The sequence below is a fragment of the Neolamprologus brichardi genome, chromosome 7 (assembly GCF_056152115.1).
Source record: "Neolamprologus brichardi isolate AB-2024 chromosome 7, ASM5615211v1, whole genome shotgun sequence".
Taxonomy (NCBI): domain Eukaryota; kingdom Metazoa; phylum Chordata; class Actinopteri; order Cichliformes; family Cichlidae; genus Neolamprologus; species Neolamprologus brichardi.
Genome location: NC_142110.1, coordinates 60,935,833 through 60,955,716, shown reverse-complemented (window position 1 = coordinate 60,955,716; position 19,884 = coordinate 60,935,833). Strand labels below are relative to the sequence as shown.

Sequence of the window (19,884 nt, the reverse complement as noted above, 5' to 3'; positions counted from 1 at the left end):
CATAATTTAAAGTTTACATTTGTTCAGTGTTGAACAGCAGAAATTAGGCTTTCTTTTCGGAAGTAAGTAAAAGAAAACAAACAGTGGCTGACAGCGCTGCAAGCAACGGTAGACTGATGCGTAACAAGCAAGCGAATAATGCAGAAAACGGTTTAGACAGGAAACTGTTCTTGAAGTATAGTACTGAGAGAGAGCTGTGCATGAAGTCAGATTTTTATCGTGGTGGAAGCAAAACAGCAAAAGTAAGAGGGAATTCATGACGATGTTTATGTGAAGCGTAGTTTGGATCTTCTTTTGCTGCTGGTTCAGTCAATATTGTTTAGAGAGAGAAAAAACCTGCAGCTTCAGAATCGAGCATAAAAAGAGCGTCTAAATTATGCCACTGAGGATCGGTTCAGAGCCATTGCAGAGTTTCTAGAAAGTGAGTTTTTTTTTCTGGAGAGACTTCTTAAAAGAGTGTCTTTTTGAATGAGTCTGATATTAATACAAGCTATATGTAATAAAGGCTTCAGCTGGTGAATCACAGCATTGCCAGCCTCTGTCAGTGCGACCCAGGGCGGCTGTGGCTACAATGTAGCTTGCCATCACCAGTGTGTGAATGGGTGAATGACTGAATGTGTAAAGCGCTTTGGGGTCCTCAGGGACTAGTAAAGCACTATACAAATACAGGCCATAGCTTATTGAGGCTTATGTTGTTCCAAACCAATGACTGAAGTACATATGATTAAAGGGGATTTCATGGTCTGATCAGGCCTAAAGCACTTTGTATATCAGAAAGTGTTAATGTAGGAACTTCTTTGCTTTAAACACATTGTTTTCTCTCCCTTAACCTCCTAAGACCCAAACTCTTCCACTGTGTTACGTCCTTCTGCAGCCTCTAATCTGCTCAGTGTGTTCAGCTGGTGCTAATTGGCAGTGTTGGGAAGGTTACTTTTAAACTGTATTCCATTACAGAATACAGAATACATGCCCCAAAATGTATTCTGTAACGTATTCCGTTACGTTACTCAATGAGAGTAACGTATTCTGAATACTTTGGATTACTTAATATATTATCATGCTGTTTACAACTACATGAATGTACTATTGCTGTGATTTATTACTGTTACTGAAGGTTCGCGGCTCCGAACCGTAGTAAAGGGACCTCTGGCTAATACGGCGGGTTCTGTGTCGGGCTCGTAGCCGAAAACTAGCTTTACTTTGTTGTCTGGGTCAAGTTTGCTAGCGAGAGACGGAGAGAGGCGTTGAAAGGCTGCTCCAACAGAACTTATTGTTTTTGGAGGAAAACACGAACACAGTGTACAATCGAGTCTTAATAGCTTACTTACAACTGGGCTCGTCAGGCTCTCTTCTTGGCTGCAGTGGTTATTATTATATTTACATGCTTCCAGCTCCCATTTTTGCTCGATGACAGCTCGTACTTTTCCTTTTTCTCCCTCCCTCGCTCACAGACACATAACGGGTATGACAGTCCATTCTCCCTGCAGCACGGACTGCACTGCCTATGATGCTACATTCTTTAGAGCTATACCGGTAGCATTCTGCCTATTAGCTTAGCATAACAACAACAAAAAGGCCTCTCTCACCCAGGAAACACGCAGAGAGAGAGCGTCACCCTGTAACCATGGCAACCGTAACGCTGCCACCTGGAACAACAGAACGTAGCTGTCAAACAAAACCCAAACAGGCCTGACCCGCGACAATATGAAACAGGGAAGTACCGCCGTGTAATCCATTTATTTCAACAAAGTAACTGTATTCTAAATACCACCTTTTTAAACGGTAACTGTAACGGAATACAGTTACTCATATTTTGTATTTTAAATACGTAACGGCGGTACATGTATTCCGTTACTCCCCAACACTGCTAATTGGCCACACCTAGTCAGGTGTGAATAAAAGCACACCTGAGGCAAGCTTCCCAGGGAGCTCACTTGTCTTTGCCTTGGTGGCAGCAGCCATTTTAGCCAACCTAGTTTTCCATTTTAAGATAAAACCTCTTCTCACCCATACTCTGGTATTCATCTCCTTTTTTTTATGTTGCGGCTTTTGAGCCGGGTCGTAACATAAGTGGGGGCTCATCCGGGAGCTTTGGACATTTTAGTGGAGATTGAATACCAGTTTGTTTGACTTTTAAGTGGGTGAGTGAAGGTGCTCACTGTGATTGAGCAACGTCCCTTTAGTGAGTGTGTTTCAGCTGGGTGGCTGCGCTGCCCTTCCATCGAAGCACTTGTTTGTTGTTTTGCTTTGTTGTTTTAATTTGTTGTGTTTGGTGGTTACCCTGGGTGGGGGTACGCTTCAGAGTTTGGTAGGAGATCATATCCCTGGTCTGCTGCCTACCCTTGAGTTAGCGTTTAAAGTTGCCTCGAGCCCGGTACACCACTGAAGACTAGACGGGTAAAGTTTTATTGTGTTTTAGCGTTTTAGGGAGTTGCTCATAGTAAACCAGTGGTACCAAACTTGGAAAGAGGTTTGAGTCCATTATGGTCCTATGGTGAGGCAGGTAGGCCATTTTTAAGTTTGCATAGTGTGTACACCATGTGTGCGCATCTGTCTGTGTCGCTGGATGCTAATAACATCCTCATGAGATGAGCGTTTTGTGTTGTGACCTTTAGTGTTGTGGGGAATATGGCTATTTTGTTGGATCACTTGTGAGTGTTGTTGGCCAGGTGATGGCACTAACACTGTGGGGTGCTGAGCCACCCTTGATGTGATCATTGTGTGGCCATAGCTCTCCATTTTGTGGTTGGTCACTAGTGTGCTTGATTTACTGAACTTTGTGGATTAAAGTAACTTGTTGTGGTATAGGGCCACTTGTATGTGACTGTTTGTGTGGTGGAGACAACAGATCACCTAGTTGTGATTATTTGTTGCTACTTTTGGTTTTGTGTTGTAGCGGATCAGGTAATCATTTTGGGTTTGACTGTTGTGCTCCTTTGTGTTGGTCACATGTTACTTTTTGTGTGTGTTCAGTGTGGCAACTTCAAATCCTCATGCCCATCCATGCTTGGAGATGCCAACTATAATGTGAACACTGTGCTTCTGTTAGCTCTAACTTTTATTCCAGGTTTGTGGGTCAAGAACCTGAAGGCTTCAGAGGGGCTTTTAATAAATTTAGGGGTCCTAGAGGAACCCTTTTAAGGGAGGAGGTGTTATGTCCTTCTGCAGCCTCTAATCTGCTCAGTGTGTTCAGCTGGTGCTAATTGGCCACACCTAGTCAGGTGTGGATAAAAGCATACCTGAGGCAAGCTTCCCAGGGAGCTCACTTGTCTTTGCCTTGGTGGCAGCAGCCAGCAACCTAGTTTTCAATTTTAAGATAAAACCTCTTCTCACCCATACTCTGGTATTCATCTCCTTTTTTTTATGTTGCGGCTTTTGAGCCGAGTCGTAACACACGGCATGCAGCATTTTTAATTTCTCTTTGATATTTGGGCTGACTGGGACCTGATGAATGTAAAAACAAAGAATTACCAGATTTTTCTTTTACCTATTCTTTTGTTTCTAAGAAAAATGAGAGCCACATAAGGATATTCCTTTAAAATTTCGATAGAACAGTAGCAGTATAATGTCCTTGTAAGTGGATATCTGGCTCTTGTAGAGCAAAATTGAGTATTTTGGTGTAAATAACCCAAAATATGATGTCCACATATGTGGACGCCAGGTCCTAGGAGGTTAAATAACAGATCTTTTGCACCTTTGGACACACCCTGCATTCCTGCTGGGTGGGATCCAAATTGTGTCCTGGTACATGGACTGCTACTTAACACTTTTCTACTGTTACAGGGTGTGTTTTAGCCTACAAACCAAATTCACTCATTTAGATAACACACATTAACTCTAGTGGATCAGTGTTAGTTTGGGACGCTTCAGTAATGTGAGCAACTGACCTTCATGTTAAAAGATGATTGGCTTTACTTCCTGAGCCTCACTGTAAAACTTCCTCACTGATATCATTTTTATTATAATGGGTAATAAATATATTACTGACCTGAGCTTGTGTGTGTGTGTGTGTGTGTGTGTGTGTGTGTGTGTTTTGTTGTTTAGGGGACTGCACATTTAATGCAAGCAAGAGCGCTTCTCTGTGTTGGGACCACATTAGAGATGGCATCAGCCTAACAGCTGAAATTTCAAAGGTAGAAAACGTAATCTTTGTTTTTCATTTTTCTCTTTAAAGGCTTTGTGATGGAGAGTGATGGTTGTTTATTTGAGCGAGGAACTTGACGCCCATCTGAGAGAACGTAAGTCACAAATATGTCACTTTTGTTTTTCCCCTCTGGGGTAAACTGTAATAAGAAGTCTTTAGCAAAACAAACTAACTGGCTTAACTTTATTGTGTAAGCTTTGTCTCAGATTTGACTTTCTCTGAAGAAATATTTGAGCAATCAGCAGCCACCTCTGGCTCCAACATGCCAAGCATCTCTTCCTTCCTGTGTGAGGAGTCTCCTTTCTTCCACCGAACCACTAGAATTAAATTTGTGGACATAGAAACTGTGGCTTCGTCTTCAGTCAGGTACCAGATTTCACTTAAATATTTCCAGGTTATGTTACAATATTCATTTAAACATATAAGACAGTTTTATGGGTTATGTTAATCCAAACTTCCTCGTGTTATATTATCTTATAATATACATGATAAAAGTCCACAGGTTGTCATCATTTCGTTGAAAATCTTTACCTTTCTGATCTGCTTAATTCACACAGCAGTTCCCCTCTGGAGGATGTAATGAACACACCGAAGTTTCAGCTGAGGAAAGTGCAGCGACAAATGATCAAGGAGCGAGACTACCAAGATGGTTTGGAGAGGGAGCTGGCCAGCAAGATTGCACTCATTGAACAAAGAGGTACTATCTGTTGAATGTATGGTTTGCATTTTGTTAGACTTATGTGAGAAATGGCAAAACTTCTTATTAAAGTACCACTCCATATTTTGTCTAAGATTGTTTGCATTTTCATTTAAGCTTTTTATACATATCATATTTTCAAAATGGGTTTCATGCTTTGGTTTTCTTTCTCTCTTTCCCAGAGTCTCCCATTAGGCAGTTGCAGTACCGCCTGGATAAACTGAAGGAAGAACAAGGTGATCTGGAGCATGTTACCAAAGAACAAATTAATGAGCTTGAAATCAAGAACAATGAGTAAGTACCCAAGACCATAACGTCTCATTTCATCCCCTCCCTAGTGTACTATTAAAGGTTGTGAAAGTGCTCCTGCGTAATGGCAAAAGAACCCTGGAAACGTATGCCGTACTTGATGATGGCTCCCAACGTACCATGCTTCTGACATCTGCAGCTCAGCATTTCCACCTAACTGGGAAAGCTGAAAAATTATCACTCAGAACTGTCCATCAAGAAGTTGAAATTATTCAAGGTTCTTCTGTAAGTTTCCAGATTTCTCCCATCGCACATCCAGAGAAAACTTAAACAATTAATAATGCCTTCGCTACAAGTCACTTAGCACTTTCAGACCACACCTACCCCGTATCCTGTCTTCAACGGAGATACAAGAATCTTCAAGGTATCCCATTAACCTTTATTAACAAAGCAGCTCCACTACTGCTCATAGGCTCTGATCATACCCACCTTATTACGCCTATTGCACCAGTTAGACATGAACCATTTGGATCCCCTGCAGCAGTCAAAACCCGCTAAGGATGGACACGCCAAGGTCCAATCCCAGACTTCCAACCCCAGAGCAGTTCCACGCATGCCCAATGTTTGTTTACATCTTCCCGACGGTCTGCAGGTCTGGGCCTGCCGCTGCATCCCACCCGGTTGGCATTTGGACCTGCTTTGCCACCACCGCTGGCTACATGGTCAGCCCCCTGAACTGTCTGGCCTGCGTTGTCGACCCCTGAACCTATATTAGACCTGTAGCATGTCTGATTCCTCTGCCCCCTGCTTCGTGAAAAAGAGCACCTCTAATCCTTTGAACATATTTCTCAGTAGAAATATGGGGGCGGCTGTTGTAAAGGCTCACCTTTTAGCACATTCACTTCACCAGATGCACCTTGTTTCTTTTCCTCACCTTTGATTGGGTGTGGTGCTTGGCCTTAATTGCACTCACCTGTCACTCGTTATATAAGGACTGCACTCACCAACCCCTCACTCTTTCTTCACTCCCACATGGGGCGGCAGCTGAGGTGAGTTTCTCTTTGAGTCTCCTGAGTTCATGTATCATTTTGAGTTACTTAAATCCTACTATGTCCGTTTTAGAGATAGCAGTCATGTGTGTCTTTCCTTCCTTTACCCATTATTCAATGAAATGACAAAACTTGTAAACGATTGACTGCTTATTCTCATTCTAATCGGATGAGCCCATGATGATGACTACTGAAACCCTGAACCTTCCTCCAAAACATGCACACTGTAAAACTAACAGGGTTGTCTTTGTATGTTTACCGTTAGCGTTGGCTGTCAATCCAGGAGACTTTCCACAGGCTGCTTGCAGATCTGCAGACTTCTTTAAGCTGTTGCCTGGGGATTTTCGTGCCGAGCTGTGCAGCTTGTTCAGATCTTTCTTCAGGTAGTTGCTTTTAGGGGTGTTTTTAATGGTTAACGTCACAGACAGTCTCCGCTCAGCCTGAGAGTAATGCAAGTGAAACTTAGCAAAGTGCTCAAAAGTTTTGTCACAATTTTTGTGAGCTAAAATTACATTCACTGGGCTGAGGGCAGCACGAAGAGTAGAGCTTGGAACCGTGGACGCTCGGCGGATTTCCTCTTCTCCGGTTCTGGAAGATCCATCTTCATCCGAGGCCGGGTCGCGGGGGCAGCAGCCTAAGCAAAGAGGCCCAGACCTCCCTCTCCCCAGCCACCTCCTCCAGCTTATCCGGGGGAACACCAAGGAATTCCCAGGCCAGCCGAGAGATATAATCTCTCCAGCGTGTCCTGGGTCTGCCGCGGGGCCTCCTCCCGGTGGGACATGCCTGGAACACCTCACCCAGGAGGCGCCCAGGGGGCATCCTTGTCAGATGCCCAAAACACCTCAGCTGGCTCCTTTCGATGTGGAGCAGCAGCGGCTCTACTCTGAGCCCCTCCCGGATGGCCGAACCTCTCACCCTATCTCTAAGGGAGAGGCCAGCCACCCTTCGGATGAAGCTCATTTCCGCCGCTTGTATCCGCGATCTCGTTCTTTCGGTCACTACCCACAGCTCGTGGCCATAGGTGAGGGTAGGGATGTAGATCGACCGGTAAATTGAGAGCTTCGCTTTTACACTCAGCTCCCTCTTCACCACGACGGACCGGTGCAGCGTCTGCATTACTGCAGCTGCAGCCCCTCCCATGGCAAATTGGTCCTGGGTGAGGGACCAGACAAAGAGCGATTCAGAAGACCCTTATGAAAAGAACACCGAGGGAACAGTTTACCCTGCCCGGGATAGGGTTACCGGGGCCCCGCCCTGGAGCCAGGCCCGGGGAGGGTGCCCGAGGGCGAGCGTCTGGTGGCCGGGCCTTAGTTCATGGGGCCCGGCCGGGCACAGCCCGAAGAGGAGACATGGGCCCATCCTCCCGCAGGCCCACCACCCGCAGGAGGCGCCACAGGGGTCGGGTGCATTGTGTGCCGGGTGGCGGCCAGGAGCGGAGACCCTGGCGGACTGACCCCCGGCTGCCAAGACCGGTTCTGGAAGATGAGAAAGAAATTGAAAATCAAAGATTTAGAAAGCAAATAAATCAGTGTTGTTTCTAATACATGAAATAAAATGTAGACACTTATCTGTACAATTGTGTGATTATTTTTTACTACAGTACTCACTCCGCAATGTTTTGCGATTGCGAGTTTCGTAATGCAAAATATCAGGGAACAAGATATAATCACTGCCAATTCTTAAATCTTGTCTTGATAGTAAAACATGTCTTGGTAACATCACAACCAATCTAGAGCAAAAAATGTGTAACGAGTATGACCACAAAACCACTTTTTTTTATTTTTTTTTATTTTTTTTATTAGTTTGGGTTTTTTTGGGGGGGAGGGGGTTAGGTTAACCGGTTTGTTTACATATTCCACTCTCCGTGTTCCAGATGTTGCATTCGCAGATTCTCATTTTCACCGAAAGATCGTCTCTTTCCGCCTGGTCTTGTGTCTCTGAGCTTCTGTAACATAAAGAACGAGCTGACATTTTTCTCACGACACCAGCGATCAGCTCAACAGGCCCTCAGTTTACCTGCATGGATCCTCCTCCTCACCTGTCAGCTGTTTAACACCTGCTAATAAATCTAGAAACACGCCCACGTTACCTGGTGATAGTCTGGGCAGCCGGTGCTCGATATAACGCAATGTCGGCGCATTTTTCTGCACAAGATAAGTAAATATAGTATTTTTTTTTTCCCGAGCGCAGAGCTGCTGGAGCTTGTTTCCTTACAGAGCACTCCACTTTATCAGCGGCTGATGTCCAATCACACACAGCTTTGAAACCTCACCTGAGTTTTAGCTCTCAGTGGTTAAACGCTGGACTTAATTCACTCAGGTTCTGTCTGTCGGGTCACGTTTACTTCGCTGTTTTATTTACAACTGAGCAAATCGGTTTGGCCGAGGTTAAAGTTACATTTCATAACTGCACAGTTTTGCTGAAGTTTAATGGTTCACTGGCACATGTGTTAGACTGAACCATTCGCTTTTCTTTATCTGGTGTGTTTTGGAATTTTTAATAGTGAATTTTGAGATTAAACTGACTTTTTATACAAAGAGGAAAGAGAAGGCGCATTTCGACCGAGAGGAGCAGAGTTTGCAACAGCGTGTTCATCATGAAGATGCAACCTGGACCGAAATATTACATACATATCATCAGTTTTTAAATAGTCATTCAACTGTATTCTAAGCACCAGTTGTCAGAATTTTTAGAGTTTACTTAACTAAAAATAAATGAGGTCAACATATAATTTGTTTGTTTGTTTGTTTTGTTTTTTGTTATTATTGTTTCGGGCATGTTATGTTTAACTGTCAAAGGCTTGTAACAAACTATGAAACGCATCGTGCAGACTTCTGGATGTTAGAAGAAAACTAATACTGCTAATGAATGAGACTAAAGGTGTCCTTTAAAACTAAACATGTTAATAGGACCTCCCTATTTATATCATAGTTTATGATATAGCACGTGTATTTCAGTAATAGCCTATTTATTTCAGTGTAGTGGTGTACAGTCACATAACTCACGTGGGCGTTATCTGTGATACTCCTTAGCTATAATTTATCCGAGTTAACTTCAGATAACCATTCGGACAGTTCTTTTGCAATGAAAAACATAAACACCCATCAAGTTTCCGCAGTGCCAGCTGTTCAAATTACAGCTGCTTATGAAGTAACCATGGCAACCACGGACTCTGAGCAGCTGGATCGACGCAGGTCAGACAACAATTTTACAGACAAAGCCATTATACGTCCTGGCCTCATATCAAATGTGAACGTAGACTGAGTCTGTGTTTGACGTTTGCTTTATATCTAATCTTCGCTCTCAAACATTTAAACAGCAGCGAGTCTGCAGCTGAGGGAATACAAACTCAAATTGTCGGAACAGGTTTGATCGTTTCGTTGTATTAATTTGGTGATTTATTAAATGTATAAATGTTATTCTAATCTGCTGCTGTGCAGATAACAGATCTGTTCAACCAATCACTTTCATTCCACTTTGATCTGTGACAAACTGACGGTTCATCTCTGTTACAGTGTTGAGTTAGACTGCTATATTTTTGTGTTCTTTATACTGCAGATTTTCATGTGTCTGGAATAGTTGGCAGTAATAAGGGTGATTTTTATTTATTTATTTATTTTTTATTTTTTTTTGTAAAATCATATTGATATGACCCGTGAATTATTCGTAGATGACCATTAGATTCGTTTGATGCTGCCGACTTTTTCAGCTGTGGAACTCTGGGTTAACTCAGAGAGCTGAAGATATCGTGGAGATGCTGACCTCGCTCCGTGGTGTACAGGGCCGTTTACCCTCATGATTAATATTAACAAGAAAATATATTAGCCGAACATCATAAAGTCTGTATTATGTCAGGGGAACAGTGGTTGAACTCACCTGAACTTGGGAGAGTCCGGTGATAATTGTTCCAGTTTGCCCAGGTGTTGGTGATGTAGCTATTTTGTCTTTTCTGGTGGCTGGTATATCATACATTTTAACTTCTCTGAAATTGGGTGTAAGAAGGTTACAGTTTATTAGTTTATGTTTAAGTGTAATGTTATCTTTGTGTTTTCTCCTCTGATGTATTCAGGCTAAACGAGTCTTCCAGAAGCCCTGCTCACATTTTAATGATTTCACGTGGCTCCAAGTGTGAATGTGATTAACATGAAATATCAACCTTTATTTTTAGCTATAGAATAGAATAACTTTAGTTGTAATGTTACAGGTGTACAGCAAAATGTCAGGCATTTCCCTGAGTTGAATACATTTAAAAAAAATAATAATAATAATAATCAAGTAAGTGCTTTTATATTATACATAAATTAAATAGAAAATATAAATTCAAATACAGACAAAATACCGACGATTATGAATTACAAGAGACACACGGACATCCATTTCACATTCCTTTGTGATATTGCACAGGATCTTCTGAGTGATGGCAGTGCACAGCCTTATGAGACACTTTAATGACTTCTGCAGGGGCCTTTACTGATGTGTAGCGCCGTTGATGTTTGAAGTTTCGGCTTCTGTGCTGGTAGCTGAGTCTTGGTGGTTCTGTATGCCGACACGATAGCTCTCGCAGAAGCCGTAATGTCACCCTCAGTGCAGCTGGCATGCACCTGGTATATGCTGCACTAAATATGCTTTCTACTGAACCACAGTAAAAGGACACCAGCAAGTGTTTGGAGAGGTCGTAGGCAGGAGATAAAACATTTTAAATAAAGTCATTGATTTATTTTATGGGTCAAGTTATTATTTATTTAATGTTAGTAAAGTATGTTATGTAACGTGACTGCTTTTCTTGCCCCACGCAATGTGTGGCTTCCATAATACTGTATGTAAACAAATGGATGACACAGTGCTCGTACCAACAGGGGGCGATGTTTGGTTTAGTTGCACAATAAAGCCCACTGACGAGAGTCAAGTTGGCTTCAGTTATTTCCTTTCAATGCGACGTTCGACATAAAGGTATTATAACATTCGCTGTTATTAGCCGGAAATTTACTTAAATAAGCACTTATGGTAGATTATATATTTTTCTTTCTTGACATTTCTAAGTTTAATTTAGTTGCTGTTCATTACTAGCCCCTGTGTCATTAGTAAATACTTTTATTTTGAAAATGTGGGCAGGATGTAGTAGGTTGATTTGATGCAGGAAATTGAAGTTGAAAATGAAGGAGCGGCGAGCGAACAGGAAGAAGAAAAGGAAGCTAACTGCAGTTTAGCTGCTTTTAGCGTTTCGATAATGGCGCCTTTAGACCTCGATAAGTACGTAGAAATAGCGAGACAGTGCAAATATCTGCCTGAAAACGATCTAAAGGTGAGTCAAAGTTTCTGGATTTAACTTCAGATAAGCTCTGTTAGTATTCGTAAAAGGTCATGGTGCGACTAGACGAGGTTTGTTCAACAAATGTGGCCGGTAGTTTTAACTGGGTTTCACGCTCAAGTAATACTCTGTTTGTTTCAGCTTTTAAAAAAATGAATCTCACAGAATTATAACGCATGTTGACTCTGCTAAACACGTCGGTGTGAATAGTGAGGAAGGTGCCACTTAAAACATGGTAATGGGAACCACTGTTGTGTTAGTGTCTGCCGTTACCATAAGCCGTATTAACTTTAAATATAAGATATAGGTTTAACTGTGGAAAGATATCATGGTAGCCGAAATATTCCGATGAAATGTGCACTGGGGGTGTAAATAGCATAAGGAAAACAACATCTATACGTCTATTCATCCCTCTGCTCTGAGGCTTTGCTTGAAACGGCGATCAGAGCAGAGCTAAATATCAGACTGAGTGCGTTGTAAAGAAAAATGAAACTTTCTGAAAAAGGAGTCATTTTGACTTTGTAAATGTCTCAGAATGAACTGAGATCAAAGTACTTCCTAACTGTATTCTTTACATCCCATTTTAGTCCTTTAGTCACACTGCTGTGAAAATGTTTCACTTAAAAACAAGTTAATATTCAGTAGGACATTAATTACTTCGTACTTGGAAATAGATGGCCCCTATTAGTGCCCGATCTGACATAGGGAGAGATCTGGACTACAGCTAGTTTAATTAACTGTAACTAGCAGCTAAACTACTTACAAGTTTACAACAGAAATATGAACTGTGAAAGTCACATGACTGCAGAAACATAGCACTCAGCTGAGTGCCTACCTTGTCACAGATCATGCCTACAAATCGCCTTTAAAGAGTTCTAGCGTTTCTAGTGCTGTGGTTTGGGAGATAGTGGAAGATCCTTCAGTCTGCATGTAAAAGTATTGTTGCACAAGATGCAGCACAGAATGTAAATCCCAACCCATTTCCCATTTTACAGTCCATCTGTAAGAATAGAATTTAATGGGCTGTGTGATACACACGCTGCCTTTAATATAGTGTGTTTCCAGGTGCCTGTGTCCACTAACCGTGTTGTGTTTTTCCTCTTGTAGAGATTATGTGATTATGTTTGTGATTTACTGCTTGAAGAATCAAATGTTCAGCCAGTCGCTACTCCGGTTACAGTTTGTGGAGACATTCATGGTCAGGTAGGTCTGTGTGATTTTCGTTTTTGTTTTTTCTTCTTCTATAATTTTCTCCCAGGGTGATACACAATTTTCACCATGGGCAAAATATATTATCCCATATTTTGAAAATACTTTGATTACAGAAGTGAATATTATTATTGTTATTATTATTATCGACCAGTAAAATCATCAAAGCAAATTGAGTTTTACAATAGCAATAAAACCACAACAGACTCCCAATCAGTAAATGACCCACTCTACCTCTAAAGCTACAGCCACCCCAATATAGGATTGGTGGCAATATGTTATTGCAGTCATAAAAAGCATTTATAATATGAATATCATTTGGAAATAAGTTAAGTTAGGATTCTTTTTTCACTAGCACCTACTTGGCTCTGCTCAACTTGACTCTGCTCGACTCTGCTCCAGTCATTTTTAATTGCAATTAATGTGGGTGAGGTCGTTATGGCACACAACAACTGAGAACATCAAGACAATAATATACTCGCTGCTAAACCATTAGTAAACATCTGCACCTTGTCATTGGACCACGGTGTTAGTTTGTGTGTAGCCATTTCCCTCGTTGCCTGGATTCAAAAATTCCGGGTTTGATTGTTGTGAAGGAGTCACTCTCTTGATTTATCCAGTGATGGCATGCAGTCAATTGACGTCAGGCTTGACTCGGCTCATTGGAACTCCGGCTGAGTCAGTACTAAAAAAGTACCTGGTACCAGGTACTTTTACCGGTACTGGTACCTGTTGGGAAACCCTAAAAAACAAGTTGAATCAAGTAGTTACTAGTGGAAAAGGGGTTTTTCGTACCCCAGTTTAGTTAATTTTGGTTTCAGGTTTTATTGGTACATGTGCTAGTTCTAATTTTAATATTTTCATTGATGAGTTCTTCTTAATGTTCCTCTCTAGTTTTATGATCTATGCGAGCTCTTCAGAACTGGAGGCCAAGTACCAGACACAAATTACATTTTCATGGTAAGTAAGCTCCCTTTACTTTTGCCTGAGCTGCAGCACATTTAAATAAATCTGAATGATGAAGGCTGTTGGGCATGTTGTAATGCCATTATATAAAAATGTAATGCCTCTCAGCAGCTGAATCAGCCCATGAAAACCTATCATTGAGAATTTTTGAATAACGTGTAATGTTGATAATGCATGATGTGAGGTGCCGCACATTTAAGTGGCAGGACTCATTATTGAAGAACGTGATTAATAGTTTCAGATGCCTTTGTTATTAGTTTTTGAAATTTCCCATTAAACGGTTCTTAAATTTAACTTAATATCTGAGCGTTTCTTACTTTTAGACTAGTGGGTTAGTTTATATTGTTTCTTCGTTTAGTCGACGTCACCAGGAACATCGCTAGTTACATGTTGCTTTAACCAGTATGCATTTGCAAGTTTAATGCAACTAGTTAAAATAAAAAGCAGGTGTTCTGTTCTCATACAAATATCCACCTTTTCCAGAACCTTTTTAGTGTCTGAGGCTTTAATAATGTCTTCTTGTTCTTCTTCCTAGGGAGATTTTGTAGACAGAGGATATTATAGCTTGGAGACTTTTACACACCTGCTAGCTTTAAAAGCCAAGTGGCCAGATCGTATCACACTCCTTCGAGGGAACCATGAGAGCAGACAAATAACTCAAGTGTATGGATTTTATGGTATGTACTTCACTTCATGTATTTATGGAAATACATTTTTTGTGTGTTTACGAAGTTCAAAATTCATTATTAACAATGGTTTACATTTTCTGTTTGTCTGTTGTTTGTTTTAGATGAGTGTCAGACAAAGTATGGAAATGCAAATGCCTGGCGGTATTGCACGAAAGTGTTTGATATGCTGACTGTGGCAGCTGTAAGTCTGATTCCTTCTCTCCGGTTACATGACATTTAACTATTGTTCCTTTTTAAATGCAGCGTAATTGGAACATCCATAAAGACATCTTAAGTAGCTATTCACCCCCTGTATGCTATCTTTATGTAAATGGATGCTTGTTACTTCATTTAATACATTATCATAATAAGCTCCAACTTAAAACATTGCGTCTTTAGCATCACAACAAAACAAAGAGCACACTGGTTTACATTACATTTTCTTAATTTTGGGGGGTTTTAATATTAAAAGGTGCCTTTATCCAGCAGGCAGTTAGCTTTGCATTAAATATTTATTACGGCATTCATCATCACAGACAGAGCCCAACAAGGATCAAGGCAACAATTCTCCAGGAATTCAATTAAAAAGTACTCTGAGGTTACTACTTTCTTTTAATGATCTTATGGATATATAAGTATCCATATAATCTTCTGTAACAGGTGTATTAGCAACACAAAAATATAGAATGCCAGAAAACAACTCACTCCATACATAAACGCTACATGCATCAGTGTTACTCATTAAAAATGGTCATGACACAGCCAGAATCATAACCGTGACCGTCATCGCAAGTCTTAAAGCTAGTCTGTTTCAACAGCAGGAAGATAGATTTCAAGCAATTATGCATCCAAGGCTTCAGCTCGCTCATGATTTTGGATGTGTTCTTGCTTTTAGAGAAGAGTAAGAACAGTAAAGTGTGGGAGACGTTTTTGTTGAGTAAGGGTGTTTTCACATCTATAGATGGTTTATTCTGGTCCCAATCAATTTATGAGTTAATAAACTTGTAGCTTTTCCCTATGATTTGGTTTGAGAAAAATCCAAGTGAACTCAAAGGAAACCAGAATGAGCCACTAGAAACCATGTGAGAATATTCAGTCCACTTATTGGCCAGGTGTGTCTGGGGCGTGAGCAAATACAGGAAGAAGGTGGTGTTTTCGGGACCGTTGGAGAATTTACGTTCACAGCTAGTTGCTAGCTCATAAAGATCATTTTTGCATCTATAGTACCTTTCCACAATCTAGAATACAAAGCAAACATGGCTACAGTGCACACTTGGTAGTTGGTTTGGATCAAGGGCTGCAAGGATCCATTGAGTTATTCAAATAATTTGATTAGAAAAAATCTTCGACACACATTCTTTGCTTCAATGCATTGTTTAACACAAGGCTGTGTAGCCTGCCAATGTGTTAAACGATGGAGACGTTTAACCAATGCACCAATGAGCCTCTTGAATTTATATTAAAATATGCAGACGAACTGTTAACTTAGTCTGATAGCAAGTTTACTTGCACACTGAACTCAAAAATGAGCGGACACCAGAACTGCCTCGTTTCAGAACTCTTTTTGCCTCCTATTAATGTTAGTAAGCCAGAAAGAAGACATAGTAAAGGTAATTTGTTATGCCTTAGTTTAGATTGAATATATGTCTTTTGACTGTATTGGGATTATTTATGTATTTTTGTATTTAAGAAAATGTTTCTTTTAAAAGAATTTTAATATGGCACATACATACTGGGGGTTCAGCTTTGTGAACAAATTGAGTTTAAATTTGTTCACAGATTTGTTTTAAAACATTGCAGTTTCTAAAATCTTCTCAAAAGCCAGTGAGCAGTTCATTCTGAAAGCCTTGGGTTTTTTTTTTCTCTTTTTGGAATATTTATTGCTTATTAATAAGAAGAAAGTATTTCTTAGCATATTACATGATTGATCAATGGAATAATCAAGAGATTACTTGATTTCAAAAATAATCGATAGCTGCAGCTCTAGATTGAGGTCAGATCATGTTCACTCCATAAACAAACCGTTCTGGAGTTGATTCAGAACTGCTCTGAGACCACTTCCTCCAAATGGTCTCAGTGTGCTTGTTTGGCGATTCACATCTGCACAAATGAATCTGGCCAAGGAGGAAAACGAACCAGACTTTGATTTAAACAGAAGGTGTGAAAACACTCTGACACTGCCCTCTTCAGTTCTGCTACCAGATCTCATGAGCGCTCTTTAGCAGCTGAATGTAGTGCACTTCAAACTTTCCTGAAAGTTGTTCTGCTGTCAGGATTTTCCAGTTTGTGAAAGAGTAGAACAGAGACAAGCAGATGGCAACTTTGAAGTGTTGCTAATAGAGATGTATATTGACTTGGGTTTATTCATTGATTTGTTCATAATAATATGTTTTAAACCCTAATCCCAGTTGATAGATGAGCAGATCCTGTGTGTCCATGGTGGTCTCTCACCGGACATCAAGACTTTGGACCAGATCCGAACCATCGAACGCAACCAGGAGATTCCTCACAAGGGGGCTTTTTGTGATCTTGTGTGGTCAGATCCAGAGGATGTGGACACCTGGGCTATCAGTCCACGAGGTGCTGGCTGGCTTTTTGGCTCCAAGGTTACTAATGAGGTATGTTGAGCCATCCGTGTTGGAAAACCAGTCATTGGAAAGCATCCTTTAACCCAGGTGTGTCAACCTCCTTTTACTTACTTCTCTAATCTGTTGTGTTTTAGTTTGTTCACATCAACAACTTGAAGCTCATCTGCCGTGCACACCAGCTGGTTCATGAAGGCTACAAGTTTATGTTTGATGAGAAACTGGTGACCGTGTGGTCAGCGCCCAACTACTGCTACCGCTGTGGGAACATTGCCTCCATCATGGTCTTCAAGGACGTCAACAGACGAGAGCCCAAGCTGTTTCGAGCCGTTCCCGACTCTGAACGTGTGATACCTCCTCGAACAACCACCCCCTACTTCCTCTAATGATAAAGCGGAAGTTTTCTCTTAGCTCTACCCTCTGGACTTCTCATCCCTCAAATATTATTCAGCAAAAGATTACATGCAGGAAATCTTATAAGACTTCCTGGATTTTGTTTTTTGCACTTCTCTCTGTGCAGCTGAAGAGCACCTGTTGGGTCAGCCATCAGATCCATGCCGTGCTTCCTTCCTTTTTTGTAAACTCACAACATGTTTTAGGAAGTTAACACAAGTTAAGAGTGTTTTGAGTAGCAAAGAGTTTCTTTAAGGCTACAGTCTGTTTGCACCACACCCACATTCTGCCATAAAAGTAGGAAAAATATCTTTTTATACACCCAATGCCAGACTCATACTGTTAAATGACTTCATATTTTAAATAATTACAATTTTTGATCTTATGTATCCCTCCCAAGAAAAGTAATTGACAAATATTTATAGTAGCTCGTGCCAACAATAGAGGCATATAAGTGAAGTGATAAATACTGTTTCCTTTGATTCACTGTGTAAAAAGCTCCTGAGCGATTCTCTCAGCGTTTTGCCTTAACTGCTGATTTCATACTTTAGCTTCAGTTTAGTTTTCCTTTTTTTCTTTTATTTATTCAGTTCAAAAAGTGTCTTGCTACTGCACATGGATTTTTTTCTTTTTTAAATGGCAAGTTCCCACAGGTATCTTTCTTTTTAAAATTTCCCATCCATCTCTGCAGTGTGATGAATTATGGCATTTTATAAGCAGAATCTTTAATTGTGGAAAAATAAATAGCTGAAAAGTAGCTGTAATTCTAGGAGAGCATAGGCCTCTTTAACATTGTTTTCCTGTTTTTGTTTTTTGTTGTTTTAATTTCAATAAAACATTCTTCCTTAATATTTGCAAGTAGTTGTCATTTGAACCTTACTAATGATGTAATTTTGGCCCAGGATTGCCAAACTCAAATTTACTGAGGCTAAATATAGGTAAAAGGGAGACAAGATATTTAGAGCAACCACATCTCATACCTGATGTGACCCTTCAAAATTTACCCAAAATGCACTTTTTGAAGTTCTCTCCATCAATCATCAGACAACAGATCAAAGGGCACCAGTGCTTGTTTCTGTTTCTTCCAATTTGCTGTGGCTTTACTCCTAAAACAAGCTCAAAGTTTTATTTATTTTTTTTATCCTTTTTGGCTTTACATTATGACACTTGGAAAGAATGTAAAATCAATGTGATTAACTTTTTTTTTATTATTATTATTTAAAAAGTTTAAATGTGTTTAAATTTCAACTTTTTGCTAGGCTTGGACCTTCCTCCCAGTTTTCGTTAACTGGGTCCAAACCCCCCTGAGGCTTTCTGCGGAACAGCGACTCAAAGGGAGAAAACCCCGTGGAGGCCTCCCGCAAACAGATGTGCTAACCAGCGATCTCAATTGCCTTCATCCTCGTGACTAAACTTACAAATCATGAACTTTAAAGTGTCATTCAGCTGCTCCACCAGCCCATCAGTCTGAGGGTGGTACATACTGGTCCGAACAGATTTACAGAATGGTGTGCCCTGGTCATTCAGTATCTATTTGAGGATCTGAAACACCGCCTGCCCCACACTTATTGCAGAAATGGTGCATAGCAGCACTGCTTCAGGATACCGTGTAGCGTAATCGACCACAACTAGTACAAAGCCTTATTCCCATGCACTCCAGTGAAATGGCCCAATGAGGACCATACCTATGCGCTCAAAAGGGACCTCTATTAATGTCAGTGAGTGCAAAGGAACTTTGGGAATGGCTGGCTGGTTAACCAGCTGAAACTCCAGGCAGAATGCGCACCATTGGCGCACATCCGCTAGGATGACCGGCCAATAAATCAGGCCATTATCTGCTCCAGAGTTTGTTTTTTTGCTTTTGTTTTTGTTTTTGTTTTTTTGTTTTTAACTTTATTTAACAAACAATGAGTATACAACATACGAACAGATGAAGTATACAAAACAACAGAACATGAACACAAAAAGCCAGGGGTAAAAGAAAAAAGTAACAATTATAAGAATACACGCAAAAAATTCACATACATATATTGTTTTGAGAGCCTTTTTGTTGGTGGAGTCTGATATTGATTGTATGTACATTTCCACATCCTTAAAAAATGACAGAAATATGGTGTTTTGTTAGTAAACTTACATTTATGGATAAAAAATTTCTGCTCCAGAGTTTTATCATATCCCATGTGACCGGCCATTGGGTTTTAATGAGTCGCCTGGAAAATTCATTTCCCGGGGCCTTTTAGGCACCAACCAGCCTCCCCTGTCACCACACCCTGAATCCGCTGCTCCACCCCTCCCCTGAACTGAGCCACAAACCACACCCCACGACACCCTAGTTTTATTTGTGGTTTGTTGGATATGTAAAGGTTGAATGAGAGGCAAAGCCTTCAGCTTTCAGGGCCCTCCTCTGTGGAAACAGCTCCCAGCTTGGATTCAATACACAGACACCCCGACTCCTTTTTAAGATTCTTCAACTTCAAACTTTCCTTTTTGATAAAGCTTACAGCTAGGGCTGGATCAGAGGACCCTGAAGCCAGCCACCTAAGCCTGAATTGAATGTTAATATAGAAATAGTCCATTAAAGAATCATAGGATCATACTACTACTGGTTGAAATTTT

At 40.8% G+C, this 19,884-nt stretch overlaps 1 protein-coding gene across 1 annotated transcript; it reads left to right on the top strand.

Annotated features, from left to right (window-relative positions):
• Positions 1-11,270: 11,270 nt before the first annotated feature.
• On the top strand, positions 11,271-18,117 carry ppp6c (protein phosphatase 6, catalytic subunit). Its single transcript, XM_006797376.3, has 7 exons — positions 11,271-11,441; positions 12,555-12,650; positions 13,551-13,616; positions 14,158-14,299; positions 14,413-14,492; positions 16,699-16,908; positions 17,013-18,117. Exons 1-7 carry the CDS (start codon positions 11,271-11,273, stop codon positions 17,259-17,261), a joined length of 1,014 nt encoding a protein of 337 aa, XP_006797439.3. The 3' UTR covers positions 17,262-18,117.
• Positions 18,118-19,884: the final 1,767 nt, after the last annotated feature.